General features: G+C 39.7%; 3 protein-coding genes across 3 annotated transcripts; all 3 read left to right on the top strand.

The window, feature by feature from the left end:
• Positions 1 to 95: 95 nt before the first annotated feature.
• On the top strand, positions 96 to 7,663 carry tektl1 (tektin like 1). Its single transcript, XM_063878892.1, is given in 9 exon segments — positions 96 to 1,329; positions 1,332 to 1,498; positions 2,099 to 2,383; positions 2,972 to 3,076; positions 3,652 to 3,802; positions 5,497 to 5,663; positions 5,755 to 5,850; positions 5,955 to 6,068; positions 6,623 to 7,663. Coding segments are annotated over 9 exon segments (1,431 nt in total). The 5' UTR covers positions 96 to 1,205; the 3' UTR covers positions 6,845 to 7,663.
• Positions 7,664 to 8,506: 843 nt separating this feature from the next.
• On the top strand, positions 8,507 to 10,527 carry LOC134862136 (sperm acrosome membrane-associated protein 4-like). The gene is made up of 3 exons (XM_063879871.1): positions 8,507 to 9,047; positions 9,672 to 9,791; positions 9,915 to 10,527. The coding sequence occupies exons 1-3, from the start codon at positions 8,996 to 8,998 to the stop codon at positions 10,118 to 10,120; spliced, it is 378 nt and encodes a 125-aa protein (XP_063735941.1). The 5' UTR covers positions 8,507 to 8,995; the 3' UTR covers positions 10,121 to 10,527.
• A 651-nt stretch (positions 10,528 to 11,178) lies between these two features.
• On the top strand, positions 11,179 to 15,788 carry zp3d.2 (zona pellucida glycoprotein 3d tandem duplicate 2). The gene is made up of 8 exons (XM_063878935.1): positions 11,179 to 11,834; positions 12,614 to 12,729; positions 12,850 to 12,953; positions 13,318 to 13,492; positions 13,612 to 13,717; positions 13,832 to 13,920; positions 14,559 to 14,632; positions 15,388 to 15,788. Exons 1-8 carry the CDS (start codon positions 11,361 to 11,363, stop codon positions 15,762 to 15,764), a joined length of 1,515 nt encoding a protein of 504 aa, XP_063735005.1. The 5' UTR covers positions 11,179 to 11,360; the 3' UTR covers positions 15,765 to 15,788.
• The last annotated feature ends 210 nt before the right edge of the window (positions 15,789 to 15,998 follow it).

The following is a 15,998-nucleotide window of genomic DNA, read 5'->3' as shown; positions in this document are numbered from 1 at the left end:
AAAACAGGGTTTTTTTTAAAATCATTTTAGTATTGCTGATATGTTAAATAGGCTGCCACAATTGATCATTTTTCTAATGCTGTACATATTTTTTTTTATTACCTGCACATTCATTTCATAACTGGTATATTTCTACATCTCTTTATTTTTTTCATCTTTTATAAATATAATATTGGCATCTTAAGTCATCCATAACTAGTCATAGTTGCTGAATTAATAGCATTTTTTTTAAATGGTAAATTGATTTAAATGCAGATTATCAATCGTTTATTTTTGACCTGCCGACATGCAGCTTGGAAGTCGTAGTTAATTTCCAACTCGAAGTTTTGATGCACACAGACTCGCACCTCTTGACTTTCCCTCAAAACCGGACACTGCAGCAACATTGTTCCATGAGAGTGTCGAATAAGTGAAATACTTTCCAACCAACAAGCAGCAATCACATCTCTCTGCACGCCTGTGTTTTCTCACCCCTGCTCCTGTAGTTTGGGGCCTCTTCCTCGACATCTTATTTTTGCAGATGGAGTCACGACTCTGTGATTGGACCGTGAGGAAAAGACAGGGGGCAGTGTCATTCTTTCTGAATACTTTCTTAAATGTAAAACTTAAGGATACATTTGTGAATTCCTATCTGATCCTAAAATTGAACTTTCCATTTCCACTGGGTGACTTATTTCAATATTGATGTTGATAAAAGGCCATCACAGAAAGTCATTCCAAAAATAACATGACATTTCGATGTATGATTTCCAAATTAAAAGGCCATTGCCATCTTGTATGAGCTATCCTCCATCTGTTTTTAGATAAGAATAAAGACTCATTTCACCCCAGGGTGGTAGGTGGTAGCAGGCCACCCCAAATGGTCACTCAGAGAATATCAAGAAATTCTGATGTACAGTTTCAAAATAAAACAGGGGCTGGCTTGACCGTGTTTTCCGAAGTGGAGGCTGGCTTGATTGCATTGTAAAGACGGTGTTGAATGACACTGCCCCCTGTCTTTTCCTCACGGTCCAATCACTTAATGCTTTCGCGTTTCTAGTTACTTGAAGAACTGTTGCCATGGAGCTTATACCTCAACACTTCACAAAGTTTCCCCCCTGGATGCTTCGCTGTGGACAGCATAACATTATTGTAGGCTATCTTACTCGGGAAAGTAACAGCTTGTGGTAAACATTGTTTTAAAGCAAGGAAGTGTATGAGAAGGGATGCAGGTCCAGTCGGTGCCGCTCGGCTCTGTCACCATCGGACCACAGTCTTGGAGCGATGGGACGCTTCTCGCCGTCCGGCGGGCGGAGCGTCTGGTTCGGCAGACTCGTGCCGGGCGGTCGGGAAGAGCTACAGGCCTCAGAGCTGTAGCGCCTCCGCTGGTTTTAGCCCAAAGCGCGCAGACTGCACAACGGAAACAGATAAGATCACAGGGGAGGAATGTGGACAGAGTCGTGACAGCGTCTGCAAAAATAAGATGTCGAGGACGAGGCCCCAAACTACAGGAGCAGGGGTGAGAAAACACAGGCGTGCATAGAGATGTGATGGCTGCTTGTTGGTTGGAAAGTATACGACACTCTCAAAGAACACTGTTGCGACTGAAGGATCAAAACTTACAAATTCATTATCCAGCACCTAACAGACCCAAACTATAATTTATTATCCTATATAGTAGTAAAACAATATCGTTTTGGCACAGTGGTATATGAAGTATTGTTACTAAGTAAAATAGGTATCATCTTAGGCCTACAAGTAAAATTCAACAAAAAGTATACGCTATTCAAACAAAAACAAGTAATCGTTATACAGAATGATCCATTCAGAGAGAATAAAAAATATGAATTACAATATATTACATTATTGGATTCTTACTACAGATTGATTACCTTAACATGGTTTAGTATAATGTATCATCTGGTATTTTATAGAGGCTGATATGTTTTATGGCATACATAAAATAAGATAAAATATGTAACTATCAAATCAAAAGTAAAATATTTCTCTATGAGAAGTAGTATAGTTTAAGTGTACATTTCTGTAAAATTGAAATACGTTCACAAAGTGATAATTATCTAAGACATTTTAGAAATTGTATACCATCTTTCTTCTGAAGTTCCCCAGTGGCTTCCAGAGAGCGCCCGTGGCCCCGTTCCCACCAACCAGCTTGCGTGAGCAGTGTGCGGGGGCCAGCGTTGCGGTGACTGGTGAGTACATGCGCAGGGTGCGGGAGGTGGAGGGCCAGCTGCGCAGGCAGGCCGGCAGGGTGACACAGGAGGGCGTCAGGTTAGAGAGGGAGAGGGGTCACCTGGATAGGATGCTGCGCAGCCTCGGGGCCGACCTGACTGTCAACAGGAAGAGCTCGGAGGGGAGGACCAGGAGGCCAGCCACCACTGAGACTGTGAGTTTGCTTTCTTCTCTCTCTCCTGCACTGTTTTCAGTCATATACCCTGATAATCTGCAAGGAAATCACTAAATCAACAATCCCTTCAGGCCCTTCTGTTGAGAGAAAACACCAGAAACAGAGTTTCTGTTTAGGGATCAGCAGTGGTAATGCACTCAAGGGAAGGCTCAATTTGCACTTGTCTTACATATTTGGATTTTTGTTCTAAATCACTTCTTGATTAAGATGTTTATTGAGTTTATCTGAGGAGAAACAGATAATGTAGGCATTTGTTTGGTTTATTTTCTGCCCAGGAAATGGTGGATGAATGGTGGATTCCACCACCAGAAACATGCACATAATGGTTCTCAAACAAGATGTTTGAAACCCACACACCTAACAAATTATTTTTTAACCCTTTTCCTATTAAGACAAAGTACTGTTAATATAAAACAATTTGAAACCCTCTCAAGAATGACATCAAGATATGGCACATTCTCTAACATGTTGTGGGCGATCCTCCAGACTACGTATTAATTCAGTAAGTCCTTTATTGCAAACCTAAAGAGAGGAGATGTGTTGTGTGACAGTCCTGTTCTGTTGCAGGAGAGAGACGGTGCTGATTACTTGTTGTTGTGCGAGAGAAAAGAGCTGGCCCAGCTGAAACATGATCTGGAGGCAGCGCTGAGAGACACACTTACCCAGCTTCAGGTGATTTATATTGTCACTTTTCTGTCTTCATTGGTTGCCTAATCCCCCCCCCCCCCCCCAACACACACACACACACACACACACACACACACACACACACACACACACACACACACACACTCTCTCTCTCTTTCTTTTCTACTTGCCCTTCCATGTGATTTACTGGCATGAGTGAAGGAAGAAAGACAACACTGCCAAAGCCTTCATGCACCAGTCATTTTGAACAGAGATCCAATTATGCAAATGCACCATAAAATCACATAGCATTCCTCTAAATTATGCATAATTCCCAAGACCTAATATGATACGTTTATTAAAAAAATTAATGTTTTAAATATTATTTAAAAGAAACTGAAAAATGTATGTTTTACTCGAAAGCCTAACCCTGCTTTAGTTTGACGTGTCGAGAAATGTATAATGGATCACTACACGCAACTGACTTGAAAATCAGCTTGTCTAATGGTTTTAAGAAATTGTGGTGGATATAATCAGCAGATATATACAGTAAGTGATGGTATAAACTGTTGGTTGCAGACGTGATGTGTTCTTATCATTTCCCCCTGTGTTTCTTCCAGGCCCTGGGTCAGAGCAGCAGGCGGATACTGGACTGTGCCAGTGAGAGGTCTCGTGTCCTGGAGCTCCTGCCTCTCAGCGGCTCTGCTGGAGGACAGGGCAGCACTGCTCAGATATTCAACAAAACAGACCCCGTCAGCCCCTTTACACCAGGTACACTCAGGACAGGATACTGTTACCTTTATTTTATTCAATGAATTGCTTGTGTAATCCTTAAAATGTGCATAAGTAGCTGTAGCATCCCAATCGAATTAATACAAGCCTGGACTGATGGTTTAATGTAGTTTATTCCGTTTCCAATATTACTGCATTGACCAACGTAAGAGCTAGGTAGAAATTAAACAGAAGACAAAATGATACACATTAGACACATTAAGCTAAACTCTGTTAGCACTGAAAAGTTAACAAATACACAAATAAACTCCAAATTATTTGACAATTAGACACACACAGATGCAGTTACCTTGTTTCCCTCTCGACTGGAGCTAAACTCCGTTATACACCGATTCGGTGAGCGATTTGTGTATGTCGCCATCTAGCGACGGGGCCATTGCTGCGGTGTGCGTGCTCAATCATTACACTCATTATCCATTCAACAGTCATTGATGCTATCAATAATAGCAAGATAACCATAACCCCAAATGAATAAAGTTACTTGGTTGGACGATGTCAGACAGTGGCCTCCAGTTACTGATGAAGGTATCTGAAATTACTGATATTAATTCATGAATTAATATAATTAAATATTAGTAAACGGAAAGTAGAAGGAGATGTAAACACAGCTAGCTTCCGTTGAATTGACTTACTGACCTTAGCATGCTAACTAGCATTTAATCTTTAAGGACAGCCCACGTGATTAAAAAATAATGTAATTATTAATGTTGGAATTAAATACTTGTTTCAGCAATAAGTATGACATATTAAAATAGGATACAGCAAGAAAATAGACTGTCAACACACATCGCTATGTGTTGACGTTTGTTGTAGCTAACATGCTAACGCAAGCTTACATGACATTTCATTAACATGATATGGCTGCGACGTGATCAAAAACAAAAACACTTTTTTGCTTCGTTTTAGATATTCAGGAGTATTTTATTCTTCGGCTGGCCAGTGATGACCAACAAAACAAAAACTACAGGTCACTGATAGAAGGTCAAAACTACCTGAGCTCTGGATGGGTCAGGCAAATACTACATTGCTTTTTGGACGACCATGTCATACTGAAAGGATCGGTGAGGTTTTCCCAGGCCATCCACAGCCACCACACTGTGGAAGTTACAGTGAGAGATGGGGGGCATGTTGAGAATGTGAAGTGTGACTGCATGGCTGGCAGAGGAAGCTGCTGCAGCCACGCTGCAGCACTACTGTACACCGCACGCACACCGCATCAATGGCGGCCGCTCTACTTCCGGTCACTTCGCCGAATCGGTGTATACTCTCCCGTTATGTCGTGTTACTGCACCGTTTCTCCGTGTTACCGTACTTTTCGTTAACGTCTTTCTGCTCAACTTCCGTTCCTTGTCTCTTCAAAATAAAAGCACATCCTTGTTCATGAAAAATAACAAAACAAAAGCAATTTAACAAATACATGAACCATATTGTTTGGGTTCCTTTACAGTAGCTATCCATTATAATGTTTAACGACAAATAGGTTGCTAACAAATACACATTATTATCATTGTATTCCTCGATATTCCTAGAAATAATGCTAATACATACCCACTAACCTTAGTAGGTTTTAAGTAGGACCTTTTAAAACAGAGTAGTAAAGTGTTTCACAGAAAAAAAAACATAAGCAGTTATAAACACAAATACTGAAGACAAAATTCGTATTTATTTCGCAGAATGTAAACAGGTTTTAGAGTCGTCAACTTTGACAGTCAAACAGTCACGGGTACTGAGGGAAAACATCAGACAGATGCTCAGCAGCGCCATCACCAGGCAGAAAGCTGTTCACCGCACCGTCAATGATGTCCTGGTGAAGAAAATTGCCGAGACAATCAGTCTAGAGGTAGATACAAATACAGCATGCAAAAACATATTGCATTCAGAACACACATGACTCGATGTCATTGGTTGTCATTTCATTTTGTGTTTTGCAGCAAAACCTGACTTTGATGTGTGCAGCCACCAGGCAGGCTGTCTTTCGAAAGCAGAGGGAAATTAACTGTATCCGTCAGAGCCACGGCAGAGTGCAGGTTAGTTAGTGTTGACGTAGAACACCGTTTTTCTATCGTACTTATTGTGGGTTTAGGAACAATGTTCACATGCTATTTTTTTCTCCTTGTTTTTCTGTGTACAGGGTCCAGAGTACAGCGGTGACATCCTGTCCAGAGAGAAACTCAACAGGCCTCTGGTGCAGGTTTATCACAGACACCCAGGGACACAGTTACCCGAGGCTGCTCATCTCATACAGGTGTTTACAACTTCCAAAAATATCCATCCATATATGTTTAAATACAATCACAAATGATGGTGACAGAAGCCTCGCCACCTCCTTCTTAACCATACTTTATAAAAGGGTTTGGCTTAAGTGTAATGGGTTAAAACTGCCAGGATAATGCTGATCACAAACTGAATTTGAGTCATTTAAAAAAATATTATTTAGTAACCCTTTCTGAGGACAAATTAAATATTGTATGTGAACTTGCACTCACGCGTCTGCAGACATCTATCTGCACGACTTGCCTTAAACAAATCAAAACCGGGACTTACCCTATAATTCTGCCTCAACACATTTTTAGATATAATGCTAACCAAAAACGTAATCATTCCACTGCATCTTTTTAAAAGTTGTCTTCCATAGTACGACTTCTCACCACATGTGTGAGAAAACACAAATATGCTGCCAGATGTTCACACCATATTGACAAAAAGCATTCAGTGGTTTAACACTCAAATCCCCTATGTTGCCTGCTGTGACTAAAACAAACTGAAACAGGCTAAATGTGTTTCCTGTGTGTCTCTCAGGGCAGTGCAGTGCTGAGGCAATGTCTGCAGTCCTCTGAGAGTGAGCTGGCCCGGCTGCAGCGCACCTGTCTGCACCTGCTGGACGACCAGCACCGCAAAAGAGTAGCAGCTCAGGTGGACGCAGCCGTCATCCGCATGAGGCGTCAGCTGGTCGACAAGCGAGCGATGCCTTCTGCCCTCCAACAGGGGGCGTGCATAAACCAACCTGCTATGTTTCAGTAGGGCTGCAGCAGACAGTAGAGAGAGTTAATGCTTTGAGTGTGTAAGAAGTAGGGAGCAGCCATGGTGAAAAATGTAAGACTAATAGCATGGGCAACACGTTGGGATACACATGGGATAGAAGTTTATGATAACTGTCACAAAGTCTTGTATAATTGTGTTCAAAGCTGCTATGGTCCCCCCCTGCATGCAAAAGTTCAGTTTATCAGAAATGTTTTTGTATTGTGTGGCAGAGTTGAACTGGCCCACACACACAGAGCCCGGACTTCAACCCCATTCACCACCTTTGAGATAAACTGGAAGGTTAAACACAGGCCTGTTTTGGACTTCACTGATGTGGCTGAATGGGAGGAAATTCCTGCATCCAGGTTCCAAAATCTTGAGGAACGCCTTCTCAGAATTTGGACTGTATTATAGCAGCAGATTAATGGCCATAACTTGAGGAATAATTCATTAACCACCTTATGTGTGTGTTAGTCTCAGGAATAATTGTGGTCATGAGTGCATGATCCCACACTGAGATAGACATTTTACGTTTTTTCCTTGCTGCAACAATGTTAAAACACTGACATTAGATACATAAATAAAAAAAGGGTAACAAGGAACAAAACAATGTGTGAGACTCTTCAGTTGACAATGATACCATTTGTCCCAAGCCAAGCCAAATGCAGTGGAGTATAAAATCACCTCTCACAATAATGCAGGGCTTAGAAAACAGGGATTGCCTTTTGCCCAGGGGACGTAAGATGCCAAATCAGGCCGGTAAATCTTGAAACTCACTTACCCATGTTGGAGGTAAGGGAGGTGTGGACCATCTCGCTTCCTTGTCATCTCTGTTGAAGTTTGGTGATGCACAGTACAAATCGAGTGGGGGTTAAAGACAAATACTACCCCACTATTAAGTATGGGTTTTGCAGTAAGCTAGCCAGCATGCTTTTCTGGCATTCTGAAAGATTATATATAAAGAAAAGGTTCACAAATAAAATGTTTCTGTACCATGCATACTGAATACAACAGTATGTACCTTGTAAGGGCAGCTGCAGTCATGCTGAAAGTTAATACACTTTTGTTATCAATATCATAGTTTAGTTGGATGGTGGTAGAAGATTTCTAGTAAAAAAAAACATGTTCATGTTCAACTCAGGGACCTTTATGTGACCGACATGATTTTAATGTTCCTAATGTAGAAAACTCCAGCCAGCTGTCCCTTCAGTGTTAAAAGAATCATACCATTGAAATAACAATTTCCTCATCGTCCAATTCTGTTATCTTTACTGCAATTTTAAAAAAAGATGACAGTAACTATGGCCTTATTCACAGCTGCAAATATCAAAACAGGAAATAATTGAGTAGTATCTAATATGATTATCTTATCTAAATTGATTATTAGGCTTATTGTTCTCAATCAAAACTGTTAATTTAATGATAAGACTAAACTATTATAGTTTATTTAAAGATTGAAACTGACAAAATGTGTTTAGTCAACAAAAACAGCTTTAAGAACTGAATTTAGCATAATTTCTATAAAGTATTAAACAGCTGTTGCTGCCTGTTGCTCAGATTTGCAGTCATGGGGCTGCAGGTCACTTGACAGCCTGCCCACCAAACTCAACGTCTTTCATTAAGAAATAAGACATGATTTAATAAACCTTCCCTGTTATACCTAAGAACACATGTCTTGTCATCCTGTAAAGAAACATGACATGACTGGAGATTTTGTAAAGTTTTCAACCTAAACAATAGTGTTGTTTCCTCACAAAGGCCTATTGATTCTGTTAAATCTGAATGGGGCTATTCTCTGCAGGAGTGAGCCCTGACAACACTGTGAAAGCATGGCTGCCACCGGGAAGCTAACAACCTAATTAAATCATATGTATTGGGGTGTGGAGTTCTTGTAGTTAACAAACTCAATATCAGGAGAAGCAGGAAAACATTTACCCAGATCGCTGCATGTGGACGGGGGGAGGAAGCTGAGAAAGCACGGATAAAGCTGATTGGAAATTGACTTTAAGACACAAATTCGTAGACTGCCACTTGTGTTCAGGGTGCAGACTGCTGGTTTGTTGTAGAAAATAAAAAGCAAGAGACAACAATAACAGCAAAAGCATCAAGCTGCCAGCGCCTTTTCTCTCTTTGAGACAGAAACAGTCAGTGATGTCGAAGCTGGTTTGCTCTCTGCTTCTCCTTTGCTCTCTTCCAGCAGTGGGTAAGTGAACAACACAGTGTGTGTTTATGTGTTTGCTTGTGTGTATGTAAAATAGATGTATGATATTGGCAACCTAAAAGCTTGCATGCAATGGTAGTATGTCTGCAACTAACGATTATTTTAAACCTTAATTAATGCTAATTAATGTTTAAAGGAACTTGCTTTTTGTGGTCTATAAAATGTTAAATAAAAGTGCCTTACAGTTTCTGAGAACACAAGGTGATATTTTCAAATTCCTTGTAAAAAACTCTCAGATATTTAGTTTCATTTCATATATGATAGGGAAAACTGGCAAATCCTAACATTTGAGAAGCTGAACAACCAAATGTTTGACTTTTGGCTTATAAAGAACAGCAATTCATAGATTATCAAAACAGGTGGCAGTAAGTCTTAACATCTTTATTGTTAAATACATTTCATCTTATGTATTAATTGATTTACTTGAATTCGAAATGACAAAATGTTGTTGCAAAATGTTGACTTTTAGGAGGATTTAGATTCATAGCAATGGGTCATGAATTTCAACATGTGTTGATCATAATCATGGTGTACCTGCAGCTCTCATGCAAAACTAAACTATTTTTAGACATTTTCTGGTTTTAAACAACATGTCTGTCCATCCAGTTCCCCTTTTCTGTTACACCTGTGTGTTCCCCGCCATCTCACCTCTGGACTGCATCAGATTTCCTCTCAAGTGTCCGACCGGACAGGTCTGCCTGTCAAGCAGAGCCGTGGGTGAGAAAGGTGAGGAGCTGCCTCAAGTCACTAAACATTATTTAAATAATTCAAAACTGAGAACAAGAACTGAGAAAGGCAGCACGGAGGGAGGTGTGTCAGTGTGGTTTATTTTGCACTCATGATTTTCAGGAGACTTCCGTGTGGTGTTGTATGAGAAAAGCTGCGTCCTGCCCTCCCTGTGTGGAAACAAGGGAGAGAAACACACCATGGGACTCAACTTCACCTTCACCAATGAATGCTGCAACACACACCTGTGCAACGGAGCTGAGGCACCTGCTACCCCTTACTGGACTGGCACAATGCTCACACTTCTTATTTCATACACAGTTTGGTGAATAGAAAAAATATGTTGAAGAAAACTAGCTGAACACACATGAAGCGAATGACTCCTGACACATGTTAAGTTATTATTATTGATATTTCATATTTTAATCAATACATAATATCACACAATAACAGTTCAGAGCAACTGTATTGTCAAACCAAATGATGAATGCAATAACTGCATGAGGTACTTTTAATCAAATTCTTATTCTATATTATGGTCATTGTATTTAACATCAAAACAACTTAATAGCCTCTTTATTTTAAAGAAATGTCTGATATATATTGTGTATTGCTAACTCAAGACATACCTTTTAAGTTAGAGAGTTGTTTCTGGACACAAGAGCAGGGGTGATTTTAACATATTTAACTTGCGTTCCCATGTTTTCATATTTGTATATGAATTGTGATAGATAAAATAAAGGGTATTACAATTTGTATGTAAATGTCTACTCATTGAGATCCTCCACTAAAGGTAAGGAAGACATTCCATGAAAAAGACCACACATGCAGTGGTAGCAGTAGCAAAATTCAGTGTAAAGAAACATAATTGCTTTAAAACATGTTCTTCTTCGTGATTTCAACTAAATAAATAAAATGGTATTTTAGCTGTCCGCATGTGACCAAAGTTGAAACTTCATCCTATAATCTTTCAGTGGCCAGAGTAAATGCTTTGTTTGAAACACACAGAAGAGATGTGGTCAATTCAATCTTAAAATAGTTATCAACCCACTGCATACAAGCAGTAGACCGATATGATCATTTGAGAATTACATTTCCATGTAGGCTATGCTATTTACTACTAAAGAGAATAGAAAAAAATGATATGTCCTTAATCATCTGAACCGGGTAAAGTTTGAGCGGAACTCAAATAATAAGGAATAATCTGTTGAATTGAATAATAATTCATGTTTGGACCCAAAGTTTTATTCAGGTAAAATCCTTTTTCATTTGCATTCTCACAACAGGTTTTTTATTTTATCGTAGCAGTTAAAAAAAGAACCTCAGGTGTTACTTATACCACTAATTACAGGTCTGTTCCCTTAAATGTCAATGAGCTCACCGGAAATGGGCTCCCCTAATGTAAAAGGCGCCATCATTGACGTAATTTTGTTCCACTTCTGCAAATCGTGACGTGAAATGTTGAAAACAGCGTCTATACCGATAACCAAAATCAACCCACTTCAGTGATAATAGTTTTTAGTTAAAGGTGAAGTTGAATTCTTAAAATAAAACCTATAAATCCCGGGCATGGTTTATCTTTCACTGTTCTTCATGCTGCAGCTGTTGTCCACCATTTATGGAGGAACACCACCGGCGTTTGCAGCTCTAAAACAACCGACCCAGGCGATAAGGTCGCGGAGAGAAACACCGCCTCTGCAGCAGCCGTACCTCCACCTCCCAGTGTTTGTGGACTCCAGGCTCCCGCTGGTGGAAAAGGAGCAGTTTACTCCATCCAGAGGCACCGGACAGGAGCCTCTACCCGTGCCCGTCCGGGGCATCCTACTCCCGGTTCTGACCAACACCAGTGCGCCCAGAGTTCCGGGTGATTCTGTGAGGACTTCCTGCAAGCGAAACCAGATGATGGTGCAGGTGCAGAGGAGCGTTTTAGGAACCGGGGAACCGGACTCTCGTCTCAAACTGGGGACGTGCCAAATCAGCAAAACTACGAAGAATTACTTTTATTTTAAGTATGATCTAGGCATGTGTGGAACCAAACGCACGGTAAGACTTTACAATACTTACTTAATGTTTTAAACCTGTTTTAGCCAAGTAAGCAGCACTAGGCCTACCTAGGAATCTCGGCCTGTTAGTGGGTCGATAGTTGAGTTGATAGTTTTTGCTACTTTGTACTTCTACTCTCCTACAACTCAGAGTTTACTCCACTGCATAATATATTCAATACCTGCGTAATGTGTACTTTTATTTTTGGTACTTTATGTACATTTTGGATAACATTACTTTTGTACTTTTACTTAAGTAACATTATGATTGCAGGACTTTTACTTGTAACAGAGTATTACTACACTCTGGTACTTCTACTTTTACTTGAGTACAATATCTGATTACTTTTCCATAATCTGGCCATTTTCACTTATTTTTCCCAAGCAATTGATCAATAAACACGAGTAATTGATAAGGAAAGACAATTTTAGTTGCAACCCTAGTCTTGGCAACTATTCTAGGATAGTCATGCAATTGATACATCATCAGAAGGTAACCTCTTATATTTTGATCTCTACCATCCAGATAGAGCATCACCTATTCATTTAAAAATGTAAGCATGCTAACACACTAAGACAACGGGCATGTTAACGTGCTAATCACCTGCACATCAGAATGACCTTAGCCAGTATGATGCCATGCTGATCTTAGCATTTAGCTCTAAGGTTAGCTGTACCCTGCTAACTATGCTGTCACAGAGCTGTGAGCATTGCTACTGTATGGACACTTAGGTGTTGTTTAAGGGGGATTGATCATTAAGCTAGTGTGTTTCTTTGCAGATAATTAATAATCAGATGACTTATTCAAACAAACTAAGATATGACCCACCAAAACTTCAAGGACCAATCAGGAGAGCTGTTTCCTTCACCCTGCCTGTTGCATGCTTTTATAACAGGTAAGTGGATCCGATCCACACCAGACAATTCTTCACAAACATTTTTTAACCCCTACAACTTTGAAAATCATATATTAACACTTTTTTTCAATTCATCTTAACCATGTTTTAAATGTTTAGGTACCAATACTCCTACAAAATTGGCTACAGGCCCAAGATGCGGCCCCGCAAAATCTTCAAACCAATGAAGAATGGAGTAAAATTCCTTCTGACGCCACGAAATGGTAAACCAGCAAAAAGTAATAATATCAACTGATCTTTATGAGCTTGCATTTAGTTTTTGAAACATTTGGAAAAAAGGATTGATAGCCTGTGCCCTTTTTTAATGGACTCACAGAAAAAAACAAACATTTTTATTAATTATCGGCAATTTCTATCCTAAAAACAAGCCAACAAGTAAGTTGGTTAACATGCAAACTCCAAAATGTGCTACATCGATCAACGTAGAAGACTAGGATTAAATGCACATATATGGTCTCATGCATCTCAGTATTTACAATTCATAAAAGTATTGTATTTTTTACTGCATGAATGGGGATGAATTTTAAATCTGTTGTGGTTTCCTGACAATTTCCTCCTTTTTTTTAGCTCAGTGGGAAAAGCTTTCTCCGTCAGATCAGTACGTGCTTGGGAAACCCATGTATTTTGAGGCAGAAGCTCCGTCCATGTCGGAAGACCAAAGACTGTACGTCCACTTATGTTACGCGACTCCAGAGAGGCCCTACAACTCCACGCGTCAGTTTCAAGTCGTGACCAACTATGGGTAAAAAAAACACCTCACTCCAACGCAAAATAAAGACTTTGATCATTTTGGTCACAAACAACACCTGTATAGAATAAAAAATGGCATAAGTAATAGCCAGGCTTTTTCTCCCTCTGAAGATGTATGGTTGAAAGCAAGGACAGTCGCTCCAGATTCATCCTATACAAAAGAAATGCTGTGAGATTCTTTGTGGATGCCTTCTTTTTCGCAGGAATGACAGGCCAGGTGAGCAAGAATGCTTTAAGTTATTACATGTCTGTTTTTTGTTTGAATGCCATGCTCTTAAAAGAACATAAAACATTTGACTGATGCGTCACTTTGTTCTCATATATCCCGTAGGAGCTCTACATGCACTGCTCCATGTCTGTCAGCAGTTCTGTCCCCTCCCCCAGAGCTAAGTCCTGCAACTACGACACAAAAGAAAGGAGGTTTGTTTATGTTCTTTAATGCACAATGCAATATTTTCTTCCACTAGAGGTCACTTCATTAAAAACAATAACAAAAGAAGAGTTAGGGGGTGTCCATTGTCCTTATTGTAGTACTTATTGTTACTGCCAATTAGGATTCCTTCATTGATCATGAGCTTTTTGTAATGAACTGAATAATGCATGGATCTCCTCCCCTCCAAAACAAACAGGGATGGTGATTTAAAACTGTTCAAAACTCTGATTAAAATAGTTACAAGTAGTTTTCTGATTCTGTTTGGCTGCTGCTGCTAACGTATGCTCAGGTTGTTTCTCTGATTACTTCAGAATTCCATATGGTTAAAGCACATAGTTAAAAAGACTAATATCTGAAGTGTGTCATAAAACACACCGTTTGCAGGCGACCAGATGAAATGAAGTGTTACCTTTTGATTGAAATGACAGATTTCTGGTTCAGAAATGGTTTGAAACATGCCATTATGTAGCTACACAACTTGGCAAAATACATATACCATGTGTTTCTTTGTTTTAGATATGTTAGTGTTTAAATGTTAAATATTTTAGAATGAGACATAAAAGGTGAGACTGTGCAGTAAAAAACTGAAAAAAAGGATCATCTGGTTATCCTGGTTTCTCCTCAGATGGGTTGAGCTGTATGGACCTGACTCTGTGTGCAGCTGCTGCGACTCCAACTGTAGCGCTGCAGCGTCCACAGGCGAGTCATTGATTCCCTCGTTGTCCAGATTTAAATGCATTCTGCTTAGATTTTAAAAAGGTTTATGCTGGATATATTTTTACTGTCAACAAATGAAAAATAGATTAAAAGCAACAGGGCTATGATCCTACCGCAAGTATTGTGTGTAGTCAAAGATATAGCGTATTACTCTGTGCCATGGAGCACAATTGTTGTTTAAAAAGATATGAGGAACACTTTCATATATTTTATTACCATGAACCCGAGCACTGCGGTTTTTCAGATACACCATCCTGGATCAGTATATATCCAATACCCACTACAGCACAGAAAAGGGTGTGATTTGTAACTGGTAACAGTCTACAATAAATGCAACATTAACTCCTTATCCCTTAATGGGATTTGTTAATTATACATATTGAAACACAACATCCCCTTTTTAAAGACAACCTAGTCCTCTTTTTGTTTTTGTTTTTGCAAACTTTGTCTGCCATTTGTCTTTTTTGCAAAGCACCTTGTACCCTTTAGGCATTTTACTACATGTTTACTATCCTTACAGAGTTTAAATATAGCTGTGGCACTGCAGAAAACTTCCTTTTTTAAAGTTAAATATGTAGGTTTTTACTGCTACATGTAACTGGATTCATGCAGATTTATTCTAAACCTTTTGTTTTTTGTCGTGAGCTGCCACCTGTAAATTGACTTTATATATTTTGGTTATTTTGAATGTTTTTTTAACAAACTTTACACGTATATTCAATCCGAACATGTTCCAGTGACCAAAATAATCAGCAGCAGGCCATTGACAATAGACCCTAAAGGGAAACCCACCACAGCCCTGAAGAGGAAGAAGGTCTCCGCAACAACAACAACAACAACAACAACAAAAGCGGCACCACAGCCAGAGACAAAGAGCGAGGTCACTGAATGGAGGACATCATCGCAGCCTGAAGAGTATGAAATGGGTAAGGTGGTGAACACTGGGAAAGAGTGGCCATTTGGAGTCAGAGGAGTGACGTGGGTTGAGATGGAAGGTGAGGAGAAGTTGGTCAAGGGCTTTGCGGCTGTGGAGGAGGAGGAGGAGGAGGAAGAGACAAGGAAGACTGCAGAAACTCGCACAATTTTTGAGGACATTTTTGATTTAGTCAAATAAAGCTGAAGTGTAAACAGTGAAAAACACAGTCCGGGTGGCTCATTGAATCATGAATCCTCACAAGCTGAAAGCAATAATGTAGAGGTTGGTTTAAATGTTTTTAGATGATAAAGTATTATGATTACTACTACGTGTTTGATGCAGTAGTTTTTAATACTGACTCTAAAACGGGATTGCCTTTATCCGTCACTTGCAACATTTAGCCTTTAGCAATCATTTCTTATAATAAAACAC

The sequence above is a fragment of the Eleginops maclovinus genome, chromosome 3 (assembly GCF_036324505.1).
Source record: "Eleginops maclovinus isolate JMC-PN-2008 ecotype Puerto Natales chromosome 3, JC_Emac_rtc_rv5, whole genome shotgun sequence".
In the NCBI taxonomy this organism is placed as follows: Eukaryota; Metazoa; Chordata; class Actinopteri; order Perciformes; family Eleginopidae; genus Eleginops; species Eleginops maclovinus.
This window is presented reverse-complemented; position numbering and strand designations above follow the sequence as displayed.

Bases quoted from the DNA above. Each gene is read 5' to 3' on its own strand.
- zp3d.2 (XM_063878935.1), top strand. From the start codon at position 11,361: ATGGTTTATCTTTCACTGTTCTTCATGCTGCAGCTGTTGTCCACCATT. The intron at 12,954-13,317 runs GTAAACCAGCAA...CCTTTTTTTTAG, and splicing joins CCTTCTGACGCCACGAAATG to CTCAGTGGGAAAAGCTTTCT. The intron at 13,718-13,831 runs GTGAGCAAGAAT...TATATCCCGTAG, and splicing joins TCGCAGGAATGACAGGCCAG to GAGCTCTACATGCACTGCTC.
- LOC134862136 (XM_063879871.1), top strand. From the start codon at position 8,996: ATGTCGAAGCTGGTTTGCTCTCTGCTTCTCCTTTGCTCTCTTCCAGCA. The intron at 9,048-9,671 runs GTAAGTGAACAA...CTGTCCATCCAG, and splicing joins TTGCTCTCTTCCAGCAGTGG to TTCCCCTTTTCTGTTACACC. The intron at 9,792-9,914 runs GTGAGGAGCTGC...CATGATTTTCAG, and splicing joins CAGAGCCGTGGGTGAGAAAG to GAGACTTCCGTGTGGTGTTG.